General features: G+C 40.1%; 1 protein-coding gene across 2 annotated transcripts; it reads right to left on the bottom strand.

Annotated features, from left to right (window-relative positions):
- Nucleotides 1–561: 561 nt before the first annotated feature.
- Nucleotides 562–3,939, bottom strand: tmem9 (transmembrane protein 9). Of its 2 annotated transcripts, none has more exons than XM_034145396.1 (6): nt 3,884–3,939; nt 3,618–3,742; nt 2,968–3,059; nt 2,750–2,858; nt 2,325–2,456; nt 562–1,938 (listed from the first exon to the last, which is right to left on the bottom strand). In XM_034145396.1, exons 2-6 carry the CDS (start codon nt 3,708–3,710, stop codon nt 1,798–1,800), a joined length of 567 nt encoding a protein of 188 aa, XP_034001287.1. In that variant the 5' UTR covers nt 3,711–3,742; nt 3,884–3,939; the 3' UTR covers nt 562–1,797. The 2 variants fall into 2 exon arrangements, with proteins under 2 accessions (XP_034001287.1, XP_034001286.1); XM_034145395.1 differs by having other exon boundaries at nt 3,618–3,773; nt 3,884–3,933.
- Nucleotides 3,940–14,851: the final 10,912 nt, after the last annotated feature.

The raw sequence follows: 14,851 nt of genomic DNA, 5'->3' as shown, positions 1-14,851 counted from the left end.
AATGCCGTACATAAAAACGTGTCCTTAAATGTTCTCATGTAGGTGTAGAGCAAATACATCAAAGTGTATTATAAATCATCCAATCAAATGTTTATATAGCGTTGAATCACTTATTAAGAACAATTAACATTGTAAACGATGTCAACATATGCTGTAGAAGTCTATAAAATATATCTTCACCAAGCCCTAAATAAATTAGTTTGATAAGTAAAGTTAGAATATCTTGTGACTTTTTAACATAATCGTCACCGTGGCAGAGGTGAAAGTGTTGAGCGTTTTCCACCAAGTGTGAAGACTCATTTAATGATAAAGCAATGTTTGTGTAGAAAAGTGCAAGCTCAGAGCCCATAAACTGTGAACCCTGGTGCCCCCTACTGTCAATAAACAATAGCAATGACTTCTGCAAACATACAGTGACAAACATACAGAGGAATAAGAATACTTAAATATTATAAATATATATTTGTATTTATTTAATACCTTACATAAGGCTAAGGGTATGGACATGAGCAGTGCAATACGTCCCGTTAGGTTGGAGATAAATATAACACAAAACACTGATACCAGTGATATGAAGTTATAATTTAATCAGTCAATGCAAAAAAAACACTCAAAATAAACTTCCGCAGTTCACATTTTGCGAGAGGTTAATGCAGGTCAGTATGCAGTATTAAAATGCCCCCGACAGGGAGCTTCAGTGGAACGATGAAAGGGGAATTCACTGATGCACATGAAGACCCTTCAAAGGCATCCTGATTCTGCCACACATAACCACATTATCAGCAGCTTTGCAGATCTAGGACATTCTCCAGTGACTTTTTCCTTCAGCAAGGATGGCTTTAAAGCTCTTTAAAATGCTCCGTTCTCCGTGTCTCTCTTTGAATGGGAAAGTATTTTAATCTTCTGCAGCAAAATACAGGAAAAGAAGGAGCTATGTGCTTCCTTTACTGAATTTAAATGGTACATTCAAGATTAACAAATAGTAGGTGGAAGATATACCCGCCAAGATGTATGGGTAAACTTTACCATCTGTTGTGTTTTACAAGCTGTAAATGGACATTTAAGAGGCATGTTTAGCACTGGAATTGGCCGTAACACATTATTAAAAGTAGCAACGTCAAAGCTTTAAAAGTACAAAGCCCATCATTTACAATCCATTTATTACTCTGATTGCAAATGATAGTAAATATGGCCAGGTTACTATGCACTGCAACAGTGACAAATAAATACAAATAATAATAATTACCATGAATAAATTATAACAAGTGCTAAAATAGGAAAAGTGCAATGTTTGACAAAAGCAAAGGGAGGGTTCTCAAATAGCTTAATTAACCCCAACTTATTCACATCAAGCTTACCTGTTCTGAGGTAACTTCATACATTTTGCTAAAATAAAAACAGCTCAATATTATATCAAATTAGCAATAAACTAACAAAGCAATGATCACAAAGAAGCTTAACAGCTCAGTGTGGTCTATTAGAGAAAACAGGTTCTTACTTTATCAAGACATTCAAATTCTGTTGCATCGCAAATTGCTAAATGATTGAGATGATTTCTAGCCGTTAACTGTTAGCAAACATGCAGTTTTTTTAAGAACGTCAATTTAGCTAAAAATGTTACATATAATAAATAAAAAAACATCTGCTTGTTAGATCAGTGTGTTGCAATTTGTCTCAGTGAGGAAATACTCCATGGGGTGCAGTTTACAGCAAAGAGAGGTTAGTAAAAGTGCTACTGGTGACGGTGTAGAAGCCCAGGGTGGTTACTATTCTAAAGCTGCTTCAATGTATGTATGTTTAACTAAGCATCTTGTGACGGTCAAAAACTGTCTTGCGCTGTTCCTGGACCTGCTTTTTCCAGCGCTGCTGTGCTCCCTCAACCCGCTCCAGCACTGTGTTTCCTTTGGCCTGGGCACTGTCCACCGGGGGACGCATCTCCTGAACACACCACCACAGAAACACAAAGAATTAATAAAGAAACATTCCCATTCAACAGAAATTAAAAAAGGCATGTGTCTGGTCACATAAGATAAGATAAGATAACATAACATAAGATAGTACTTTATTGATCCCAATTTGGGAAATATTTGTGTTGCAGCAGCATAAAAAACATGGCATTGTACAATACAAATCAGAAAGACTAGAAAATAAACAAAAAAGTAGAATATACATGTTGAATTTACAAATGAACAATAACAAAATAAAACAGCAATAAACTGAATAAATAAATGTAAAATGTACAGTGTGATTTTAAGTCCAAGAGAAGCTATGGAGCAGAGAGTTCTCATGTGTTGTTTGTTATGATATTTTGTTGCTATAATTACCTCAGAGTCCTCCTCATTGTGCAGTGGCTGGGTGTAGGCGTCATGTTTGCGAATAAGAGGATCGACCAGCAGAAGGAACAGCATGTAGAGCAGCAGAGCACCCACCACAGACAGGTAAATGATGATGGTTACCTGGGACAGACAGAATGGAAACAATTTACATTTAATTTGAAGTGACAATGCTGGCATCAATTCCTAACAACAATGCTTTGTGCTTGTCTCCGATAGAGCTTTGCAGTTTAATCTTAATATCTGTATAAGTTATCAATTATTGTGACAAGCCAGCTGTTTGTTTGATGTAAAATAATTTCAGTTTTAGGTTGTAAAATCCTTTCATCATAATATGTAAACTCTGTAATCAAAGACGTTATTGCACACTGTTTCCAAAAGTAAGAGTAACCCCCCCTGTAGTAAGCCGCTGGTACCTTGATGGTGTTGCTGCTTCGTTCCTCGTACTTGCACTCACACAACAGGCAGTACGCCTCCACGTCATGGCCAGGCACCGGCATGGGCTCCACTACATGGAGGCAGTTACTGTAAAAAAACAAAAGACGGAGTCAAGATGGATGGATTATCTCTATTCATGAGTCTTTACAGGCAAAACATAAGATGACTGAAAGTCTAAATAACAAGTTTCTCTCACCAATCTTTCTGAGACACATTTCTGTTATATATGTGGCCAGTGATGTTCCGGTGTGGCGGGCAGATGCACTTGCAACGGACATCCTCAAAGTTCTGTAATTGTAAAGAAAATTGGGTTAGACAGGGCCCAACTACTTGCTTTCATTTTAAAGCTCACTTACATGTTTTACCCATACCATCAGCTCTTTTTTCCCCAAAACAAAACGTTGTAAAAGGTCCTCTATCTCAAGCTTGAAAAGCACAATAAATGCTAAAATGCTGCTCAAATGTATAACATCTGTACGCTTTACAAAGTCATACATGTGATGTACTTATAGAGTGGTAATATTCTTGGTTTCTTGCTATTAACTTGTTATGTGTATGTAAATTATGTTTAATGAACAAATAAACAAGAAAAGATTAGACAAGGCTTTACATTAACATAAATAACAGTTAAAAAGATTGAATTAAACACTTACAAAAAGTGCTATTCTTCTCTCTTGATGTTTACATTGCAAATCCATTTAAATGCACTTGTTAGTCTCTTTCACAGAGGTGTAATAGGTTAGTTGACACCAAAAGGCAAAAAAGGACACATTGTTCTACAAACAGATATAAATGACTCCAGTGAGTTTCTGAAAGTATGTATTATTATGGAACTGCAGGATTTACCTTGGCCTGAACATAAGCAACAGCATCCAGCAGGAAGAAGGTCAGTACTGCGGGCACCACGAAGGTGCTGCTCCCTCCCCGGCTGGGCCACATCTCCTCCCCGCTGCAGATCACCTGCAGCAGCTCTGTCAACATACACACAGCGCTAGCATTTAGCTAGACAACCTAGCATGAAAATCTGCGACAAAACACCAACTTCACTGCAGTGACAATCAAGCTGAAGACAAGCTTATTATGACACAAAACTAGAAATACATTTAACTTACGTTGTAAAAGTAGCTGGAGATGGATTTGTTGCTATGCATACCATACACGTAGCTACCATGGATGTATAATAAGAAGGTAGCTACGCACTAGATATTTTGTATTTAGAATAAATAAATGGTCTTCCTTATTCCGGTGTGTTGTCATACGTGACGCAAAAATAAAACCTGAAGCGACACTCCCCTCTACCGGACACTACCGATATACACATTTAGGCCAGAGTTAAATATTGTAGATTTACTAACGTTACAGAGGTGGAAGAAGTACTCATATCTTGTACTTAAGTCAAAGTAGAATTACCACAGTGTAGGGATACTCTGTTACAAGTAAAAGTCCTGCGATGCAAAAGTTACTCAAGTAAGAGTACAAAAGTACTAGCATCAAAATATACCAAAAGTAAAAATACTCATTATGCAGAATGGCCCATTCAATAATAATATATGTATGTTTTGATTATGATTGTTGATGCATTAATGTGTTTATCACAGCTGGAAAAGGTGGAGCTAATTACTTTGTATACTGCAGGGTGGCTTGTTGATTTACTCTAGGTGTGACTAAAGTCTTATTTGTGTTGTCTATAATTTGAATTAATGCTCCAAATCTGCGAGGTAACTAAAGAGATTTAATTAATGTAGGGGAGTAAAAGTACACTATGTTCCTCTGAATTGTGGTGGGGTAGAAGTGGCAAACATTTAAATACTCAAGTAAGAACTGGCATTTCAAAATTGTACTCAAGGTTCAAGGTTCTTTATTTTGTCAAACGAACATAGCTAAGTGTAGTTATGCCGATGAAAATCTTAGGTCACAGGCTTCTCCAACAGTGCAACACAATAACACGGATAAACAGAAAAATATAGTGCAAGTAAATAATAAATAGTAAATAGTGAATACAAAAAGAAAAATAGTTTAAAACAGTGAAATAGTGAAATAGTGCAATAAGAGTCTATATGCAAGTTATTGGAATGATATATTAGAGAAATAGATAAATAATTACTAAGTAGCAGATGAATGTTACGGATGTTGTTTCAACAGTTCAGGTGTTAACAGATGTTGTTTCAGCAGATCAGTTGTTTAGCCGTCTTATTGACTGTGGTATGAAACTGTCCCTGAGTCTGGTGGTTTTAGTCCGGATGCTGCGGTAACGCCTGCAAGACGGCAGCAGACAGAACAGTTTGTGGCTGGGGTGATGGGGGTCTTTTATAATCCTGAGGGCTTTCTTCCTGAGCCGCTGGGAGTAAAGGTCCTCCATGGATGGCAGCTCCGTCCTGGTGATGTTCTCTGCAGTTTTTACCACCCTCTGTAAAGCCTTACGATTGAGGGTGGTGCAGCTGCCGTACCAGGCCGTCATGCTGCCAGTCAGGATACTCTCTATGGTGCACCTGTGGAAGTTGCAGAGTATCCTAGAGTCCATGTTGAACCTCCTCAGCCTATTACTTACAGTACTTCAGTACATTTACATAGATACTTTACACCACTGGTCACAGTTATAGTTTTGTTTTTTACAAGCCAACTTTTTTTTTCATTAGTGGTGGAAAAGGTAGGCTACTCAGATCCTTTACTTAATTAAAAGTAGAAAAGAAGATAAACTTAAAAATAAACCAAAAAAGTCTTGTCTTGTCTCATCACAAGTAAAAGTATTGAATTAAAAAATGTTACCCGAGTAAAAGTATAGAAGTTTTAGCAGCAATATGTACATTAAATATCAGTAGCCAAATTACAAGGTCTTTAGAGCTATAAGGCTACTGTGTACATTAGAAGAAGCCCATACTGCATTATATTTGATGTTGTTTTTATGTAAAGTGTAACCTTTAACTACATGTGTAAGTGTTAAATACAAAATACTGAAGAAGTAGCAATAATTGGGATTACTCAAATAAAGAACAAGTATCTCAAAGTTTTACTAAAGTACAGGGCTTGAGTAAATGCACTTTTACATTCCCCCACTGTGCAATACTGTCCACAAACTGATCATTATTTAATATCATGTATTTAATATAATGTTGTTTAGTCACATTTATGATAACACAACATTAATACTCTATAGTGTATTAAACACAGGTCCAGGGAAAGTGTGACTCATCACAATATGTTCCCATATCTTTCACTCATCTCTGTTTTCATGTCAAATCCTGTCTCCCTGGTGGAATCTGAAATGTAAGCCCAAGCTTCTTGACCCAATCAATAGCTCTATTTCCTGCTAATCCTGCTTTCACATCTCTCTGTATAGTAAGATACTCATACCTTTAATAAGCCATAGAAATCAATGGCTTACAAATTCAGTCTGAACCACTTGAGTGTGTGGTCACAGAGATCAATGGAGACCATGTTTATTTCTTTAATGAGCTATGATATCAGTGTGAACAGCACAACCCCATCCTCCGTGTAACCTCAATCATGCATCTGACCTTTGATTCAACCATTTAAAACAACTGCAATGCTTTACTGTGTATATATAGAACAGGGTTATTGGGATTTCAAGTTTAGAAAAGGCTGTGAACAGATATTTAAGGTCTAAAAAAGGTTTGTTAATGGAAACAACTATCACTGAAATTCACCCAGGTGATATGTGACAAAATGTGAGCTGATATGTCCACCTTTTCATAAAAGCATGATCGTTGTAAGCTTGTACAGTTTTGGGTCCTTGGCATTTTAAAGTTTAATGCATTTTTGAAAAAGTAAACATCACATCACCTGGACGGAGGCTACATAAGAAGCTACTTATATCAAACACAATCAGAACTTGGCTAGAGAATATCCATAATTTATATCAGAAGAAGAGGCTTTGAATCAGTTTGTTTTCTTATAGTTTACTGTAAAATAAATGTGGTACCAAGCTTACATGAAGGATCTTGCAGTTTCAACTGTCAAATATGTAATTCTTATTGATGAACAACATAGGATCTGCCAAATGTGCACATATTAAAAAGAAAAACCTGAACATTAGCTGAACTCTTAGTATCATACCATGAGGAACACGTTACTGAAAACCCTTAACAAGCACATTGTTTGTGCACAAGCCTAAACAAATAAATGACATACTCAAAACATAATGGTCACTGTTCTTTCATTAATTCAATGATGCATGCATTTATTCATCTCTTTAATAATGACCGTGTCTTCTTGAAGCCATAAAGCATGTTGTGTCACAAACAAGCTCATAAGATCTCTTCAGTTAGTTACTAATGCGAGCCCTTTACTTGTATTCCATTTTCTCAGTCCTGTCATTGTTAGCCACTAAGTTCTCCGTCCTCTCTGATGCATGGCTGCCCTTTACACCCTTAGGCCAATTACAGCATAAATGACAGTGGCCGGGGATCAGTGACAGGTCTTATTATCGTTTCAGAGGAAAAGAGGTGACTCATTTTCCTTTATAGGTAGATGTAAAAAACATTTTCATTTGAGAAAGAAAAGAAATCTAGTTACATTGTGTAAAATAGTTAATCAGCTCTAAACAAAGCTGTAATAGATGCAGACAGATACAAATGTTTTGATAAACTATATGAGTTGTGGGTTGCTTACACAACCAGAGTATAAAACAGCAAAGAAAATTATCCATAATGGAAACACTGCAGAGAAATCCAGCCATGTCAAGTTGTCTTATTGTGTCAAGGTAGTCTCTCGTTTATTGACTGAAATCACATTATTCAAGGCATTCATTTCATGGGAATGAAAACAGTGGGCCGTTTGCCCACTAGGAGATGCTATAAGGCCCAAGGCAAAGCAAACCTAATCCAAACTAGCACACTGTGATATTTGATTGTATTTTTGCAGTAAATTAGTTGAATTATGTTACTGCAATTACCCATTTACAATACCTTTACTGTAATGACTGTTTTAATGTAAAACAGCTTCACTGCAAGAGTGATTTACTGTTATTGTAGTTGTGGTTTACAGTATGATACTATTCCTATGTATGATCCCGGTTTTGATTTATAGTATGATTCTGTAATTGTTTTAAAAGCGGTATTAGTGTGATTAGATTGATTAAAAGAGTCTTGTTTTGTTGGCAACATATTGTAATAGTGAACTTAGTGAAGGGAGGAGTATTTAGTTGGTTCCGATCTAATGTGTGGTGCCACTAAATCTGGGGTTTTTAGCAGCCTTCAGGGAGTGTTGGTAACTTTTATCTCACCAAGCCAGAAACGTTGTAGGTTAAAGTACTCATCATTGATTATTTAAAATAGAAGACTGACAAATGGCTAACAAATATATTGAAGAGAAATACATCATGACGAGTACAAAGGCTACTCTAGACGTAGAATATTTCAAATGATTCACAAAACAACACAAAACAATATTGAACATGTTGCGAAATCTACAGGTGGAGCTACATGAAGAGCACAAAAAACAAAATCATAATTATAAGCTAAATGCATTAATGGCCGGTCTGAAGAATTACAGAACACTAAGAGGCTGAACAGCTTTGTTGTTGATCTATACTGCAGTTTAAATTGTTTGTGGATACTAAAAGAAGATACCTGTGTCTGTCCTTATTCTCTCACTTTCAATACAGCCCTCAACCTTTCAGTATTGTTCTTTGTGACCTTTATCACATCATCTGCAGTGCCTTTTTGCTCTACACCCTTCCCCTGTATCTTGTTTTCGTAGAGAACACTGTTTGAATAACAAGACAATCTCGGTTAAGTGTAAACTCTCCTCTCCTCGCCTCTCGGCCGATGTGATGCATTGTGGGCAGCAGGACTATTCTAATAGACACACATGGTAATTACAGTAGTGGGAGGCAGCAGACAGTGGTGGTCCAGGGACAGCACAAAACTATAAATCACAACTCCTGGTTCCGCCCTCTTGAGCGTAGCCGATTACGCTCAACCAAAAAGCAATTCTGCCAACATGTGTTTGCACATTTGTCTTCATCAGCCGCTGGCTTGTTTTGGGACCCTGTGACTGCATTTTGTTCTCCTGCGGTTATCAAACACGGACTACTTCTCAAGTGTTTGAGACAAAATCCACTATATCAGGCTCAACAATTAGCCACACTTGAGATAGCAAAAGCAGCAACAGGAAACGGTGACGAGGGTACTTTGTTTACTTAAAAAAATTGCGATGGAGTGAAAAGAATCTAGAACAAAATACTTAAATTATAACACGTGGAACCTTCACCTTTGATAAAAGCTTTTTTTTAAAGCGAGATGCTTCCAGGAGAAGCCTCTAAATCAAAGAGGTGGCAATAGCAAAGGTGTTAGAAAAGTAGGCAGTGATGGTGATTCAGAGTACAGTGTGTGTCCTCTCTGGCTTTATCCATACAGACAGCTGCCTGTCAGCCAGCTGAGCCCATGCAGGGTGGAGGTGTCTGCTGAGGAGCCGGTGTCAGCGAGGTGAGAGCTGAGCCCAGCTACGCTGAGCTGAGCTGAAATGGATGCAGAGGAGAGAGCGTCTCCTGCCTCTGAGGGACACAGATTTTCAGCAAGGAAACAGACTGCTGGAGCAGGAGACTCAGCCAGACAGAACATGAAAGCCAAGAGCGGCCATGACACTTGATGGACACAAACGCAGGGAGAGAAGCTGCCTCCTCTTCCTCCCCTTTTCCCCCATGCTTGCTGTTCCTCTCCTTCAGCAGCGATGCACACAAACAAGACCCCTTAAGGAAAGGGGAAAAGGGGATGAGAGAGGAAGCTTGAATTGCAGCGGCTCCAGGTTGAACCTTAGCCCCCTGTAATGTGTGGTTTTTGATGTTGCCCAAGATGTTTAGAGAGATGCAGGGAAGCTTCAAAGAGAGCTATAGGCCAATCATTGAATTGTGGCATGTTGTTAGGAATAAAATAATGCAAGCTGCCAGAAATCCACATGCATCCTTCAACAAAGACCAGGGGTCATTCAAGAAGACAGCTGAAAACAATAGCGAGAAATGAAAGGTGACATGAATTGAAAGGTAGATAAATAGCTGCAGGGGGAGGAAGGAAGTTTGTTGTTGGTATAAAAGGATGCGATGTAGGCTTTGGTCTCGGAAAGCTGCCAGTTGGTTTAACAAGGCTTGTCAGGCCAGTCAATAGTTTGTCAGCCGTTGATGTCCACATTTCAGTAACACCAGAGCCCAGTGTATGCCCGATTTATACATGCAGAGAATCCTTAAAGACAGCGAGCAAAACAAAACAGATGCATGTTCTTTACGTATGTCTTACCAAAACAGATTCATATAGAAAGCTAATGTGGCACTTCTTTCTGTAAGCTGCCTCAAAGAATAAGGGGAAACAAGCTAAGCGGTCAGAGGTCACCAGAGTCAAAGGGTTGTCTGACAAAATAATGACAGATTAGATAAATGTTGTCAAGTCTTATCCTTCTGAGAGGGACACCGTTTCTCCTGTCCATTGTTAAGAAGGGGGTTGTTAATATGTTAGAGGGGCTTTCCCTTAATGTGATGGTGATGTGTCGCAGTGATCTAGTTTCCCCCCTTCACTCTATCCGCAACGATTCCCTTGTTGTGGCAGTTTGATACCCACCTGCCCCAGCTGTGGGCCACATCTGCAGGCGTGATTGGTTTAGTCTGCAGGGGCCTCCTCCTCCAAATGCCGCTGTGACTCACCTTCCACTGTTTTGGCATTTACTCAAATCTGACCTGGCAGCTCAGTGGTGTGCCACAATGGACTAGCCCCCAGCACTTTAACAAACAAACCTAAACAATAGCATACTTAAGACAAAGCTGCTTGAGACGCAGCGGACAAAAAAACAGGTAACCATTTTCTTCAAGGGAAATACTGCATGGGGCTTTGACTCTCTCTAAGTTCACAAGTGGCTTGCGGTGAATCAGATGTAAACAGGGGGAATCTGAGACCAAACTTGTCATCTCACAGCTTCAGAAATCAATAAAGCTCCATGTTCTCACTCTAATCGTGGCACACGTGTGGAGTGAGCTTGGGATCTCTGGGCCTGTAAAAGAGGCAGGGAAGCTGAAAGAGAAGGAAAGGAGGCAGGCACACAGACAAAAGGATCAAAGGAGGAGACACCTGCCACATAGGGAATGAGCTATCAATTGAGACGGGAATGAGAGGCTAAAGTTAAAGGTAGGGTAGGTAAGAATGGAGAAACCAGCTCAAGTGCGCTAGAATTTGAAAGTACGCAAGTAATTGTCGAACCTCAGATTGAGGAGGAACAATGCGGATTCCGTCCTGGTCGTGGAACGACGGATCAGCTTTTTACTCTCGCAAGGATCCTGGAGGGGGCCTGGGAGTACGCTTATCCGGTCTACATGTGTTTTGTAGACTTGGAGAAGGCGTATGACCGGGTTCCCAGGGAGTTACTGTGGGAGGTGCTGCAGGAGTATGGGGTGAGGGGGTCTCTACTCAGGGCCATCCAATCTCTGTACTCCCAAAGCGAGAGCTGTGTCCGGGTCCTCGGCAGTAAGTCGGACCCATTTCCGGTGAGGGTTGGCCTCCGCCAGGGCTGCGCTTTGTCACCAATCCTGTTTGTAATATACATGGATAGGATTTCGAGGCGTAGTCATGGGGGAGGGGGTCTGCAGTTCGGTGGACTAAGGATTGCACCACTGCTTTTTGCAGATGATGTGGTTCTAATGGCTTCATCGGTCTGCGACCTTCAGCTCTCACTGGATCGGTTCGCAACAGAGTGTGAAGCGGCTGGGATGAGGATCAGCACCTCCAAATCTGAGGCCATGGTTCTCAGCAGGAAACCGATGGACTGTCCACTCCAAGTAGGGAATGAGTCCTTACCCCAAGTGAAGGAGTTCAAGTATCTCGGGGTCTTGTTCTCGAGTGAGGGAACAATGGAGCAAGAGATGGGCCGGAGAATCTGAGCAGCGGGAGCGGTACTGCAGTCGCTTTACCGCACCGTTGTGACGAAAAGAGAGCTGAGCCAGAAGGCAAAGCTCTCTGTCTACCGGGCCATTTTCGTTCCTAACCTCACCTATGGTCATGAAGGATGGGTCATGACCGAAAGAACGAGATCGCGGATACAAGCGGCCGAGATGGGTTTTCTCCGCAGGGTGGCTGGCGTCTCCCTTAGGGATAAGGTGAGAAGTTCAGTCATCTGGGAGGGACTCAGAGTTGAACCGCTCCTCCTTCGCGTCAAAAGGAGCCAGTTGAGGTGGTTTGGGCACCTAGTAAGGATGCCACCTGGGCGCCTCCCTAGGGAGGTGTTCCAGGCACGTCCAGCTGGGAAGAGACCGAGGGGTAGACCTAGGACCAGGTGGAGGGATTATATCTCTTCGCTGGCCTGGGAGCGCCTTGGGATCCCCCAGTCAGAGCTGGTTGATGTGGCCAGGGAAAGGAAAGTTTGGGGCTCTCTGCTGGAACTGCTACCCCCGCGACCCGACCACGGATAAGCGGGAGAAGATGGATGGATGGATGGATGGCAAGTAATTGGTCGTGCTTTTTCCAGCGCCGCGGCTTCCACAGAGGACATTCTTTTATGTATTTATTGTCAAAGCATTTAATATATTCATTGCTATCGGGATGTTAAGAGCATTCCATGGAATATAACAAAAAGTGTTTCTGAAGTGAATTACCTACCCTACCTTTAAGGGGATATTTTATTTAGATTTTAACAAAAAAATCATTTTCGCACATTTCTTTATATGTCCAGGATTTTGGATAGTCGTCTTTAAGATTTCTGCCTTCCTCACTATTAGAGGTGAAGAGAAACACATTTTCTTTGTGGGGCTCCCAGCATTGAATAATTTCACCAATAAAATTCACCAACAATGTATCTTCCCAAAATTAATGTCCCAAAAGAGTTTTCTTTAGGATGACGACAGGTTGCTGTAATTTTTCAACGCTGTAAATGCTGCATATCTCATTGCATATATTAAACAGCACACACATCAATATATTCAGATATCTCAAAACAAGGGCTAATAAAACCAACAGCTATCTGTATGGCAATATATACAAATATTATATCAAAATATATATGTATATATATATTTTTTAATATAGGTGTGACCTGTAAAAATAATTGTCCAGAGATCGGACATTGCACTTCTATAATATTGTTATGATAGACAGTTAAAAAAAACTAGAAAATCAATTTTGTTACAGAGATATAGATCCTCAAGAGGAAATGGGGAGTGGTTTACAGAGGTCTTGTATAAGCTCGACTCAACACCCCCCATATTTTTCTCAGATTTCATGCATCTCCCTTTAAAGCCACAAAATAATGATGCACCTTTGTGAGTAAAATCGGTCGACTTCCCCTTTAAGGGAGAGTTCATGTGTAGCCCGTGCGCTCAAATGCTACACTGACACACCTATATAACACACATGTTGCTTTATTGACCAGACACCCTGAGTGTATTTTGATCCTAGCAAAGCTATACCAACATGCTAAATGTTTTTTTATCGCAGCTCGCAGTGTCTCTGGACTTAATAGACTTTATTAATAGGCTCTCCCTTTAAAGAGGAATGAAGAGGCTTTTTAACAGACCTGAGTAAAGCAAGAAAGAGGGAAGGAAGAGCGTAAAGACAGAAACCAGGAGGAGGTGGGGTTAGAGGGAGACGCTCCACTGCCTGGCTGACAAACAGAGGGTCCCTCCAGAGCCAGGCAGATGAGAAGGAGAGGAGAAAGGGAGAGGGGTGAGAAAAAGGAGGGGAGTTTGATGTGGGCAGTCAACCCCGCCACCCTCCAACAGCCCTCCTCCCTTCCTCCACCCCCCAGCAGAAAATCTATGCCTGCTTTCTTAGTATTCCTCCCATCTCTTGTGAAGGCTCTGCGGAGTGGAGAGCAGACAAGTGGACTGCTAGTGAGGCCCTGGCCAGCCGTGTGTGATGCTGGGAGTTTTTTTCCCTTCTTCCTTTTTAGGATGGGGTGTTTGCTCAGGGCTGACAGGACAGACAGAGTGCCCAGCCGCTTGAAAACCTCCACCGGAGACCTGAACTGGACACATCCTCCCCGTTCACGTCCCTTTCCTCTCCCCTCCCTTTAACACAAGAAACCTGTAGATCAATGGGTTTACTGTATGGTTGGCCTATTTTCAGACTGGACATAAGAGTACTGATGACCAGTTGACCACTGTGCTGAAAGCAACCAGTGCAATATTGATGTCCTCTTGAAGGAGGCCTACGTATTAATTAATTAATTGTATTTGTTCTGCAGTCTTTGTAAGGGTCAGTGTGTCAGCCCGGCTTCACAATTATTTGAATATTTACCTCAATCACAATTTAATATAATATGACCACCTGGGATATTGAGGTTAAAAAGGCATGCTCTGCTCATGCCAACAGAATGGCAACAGACAGCCAACAGCAAGGCACTTTTCCTTTACCTTCATACTAAGAATGCCCCATTTTCTCAGTCATTGTTTCACATGAGAAAAGAAATTAGACTTTTCATTTAAGAAACGGCTGTACTTTCATCACAATATTGAAATAAAATTGAAAAGCTCTAACATCCATTGAAAAGTGATGTGTCCCAGTCCAGTGTAGTAAAACAACACTGCATTTGAAGTCATTAGGTCACAGGATATGGAAACTATTTAGTGTTGAATAAAAAACGTTTTTTCTTAATAAGATAGAAGGTAGACTAAAATTCAATAACAAATAGGTGTATCCTACTTGTCCAGTGTTATGTTCCATTGATCTGGGGTCACTTGGTTACATGGCATTCAAGCTATTTTAGTAACTTTCTATAGGCTTTTCTTTCAAAATAATCAGTAAAAAAAAGATATATTTGTAACAAATGACATAAATAAAATGAGATGTGCCTTATTTGTCCAGTGTAGTAATCATGTCTGTTATGCTTTGGAGTACAGCTTTGAAATCATGGGTCAGATAACATTGTAGGTGTTGAACAAAAAAAAACGTAAATCAACTAAAAATGTATTCCTTGTCAAATCAATTAATGACAAACAGAAATGAAACAAATTTTTCCAAACTAGACACTTTAATTATATATATTTCCACTAATATGGAAGTTAGAACGGAGGTATTGAAGATAAAATGTTTTTTTGTTATTCAAACGCTAATTTATTGATGATCCCTAAGTTAAACGCTGTTTAAGAG

The sequence above is a fragment of the Trematomus bernacchii genome, unplaced genomic scaffold (assembly GCF_902827165.1).
Source record: "Trematomus bernacchii unplaced genomic scaffold, fTreBer1.1, whole genome shotgun sequence".
Classification (NCBI taxonomy): Eukaryota; Metazoa; Chordata; class Actinopteri; order Perciformes; family Nototheniidae; genus Trematomus; species Trematomus bernacchii.
Note: the sequence above shows the minus strand (reverse complement) of the source record. Positions and strands in the feature narration are given on the sequence as shown.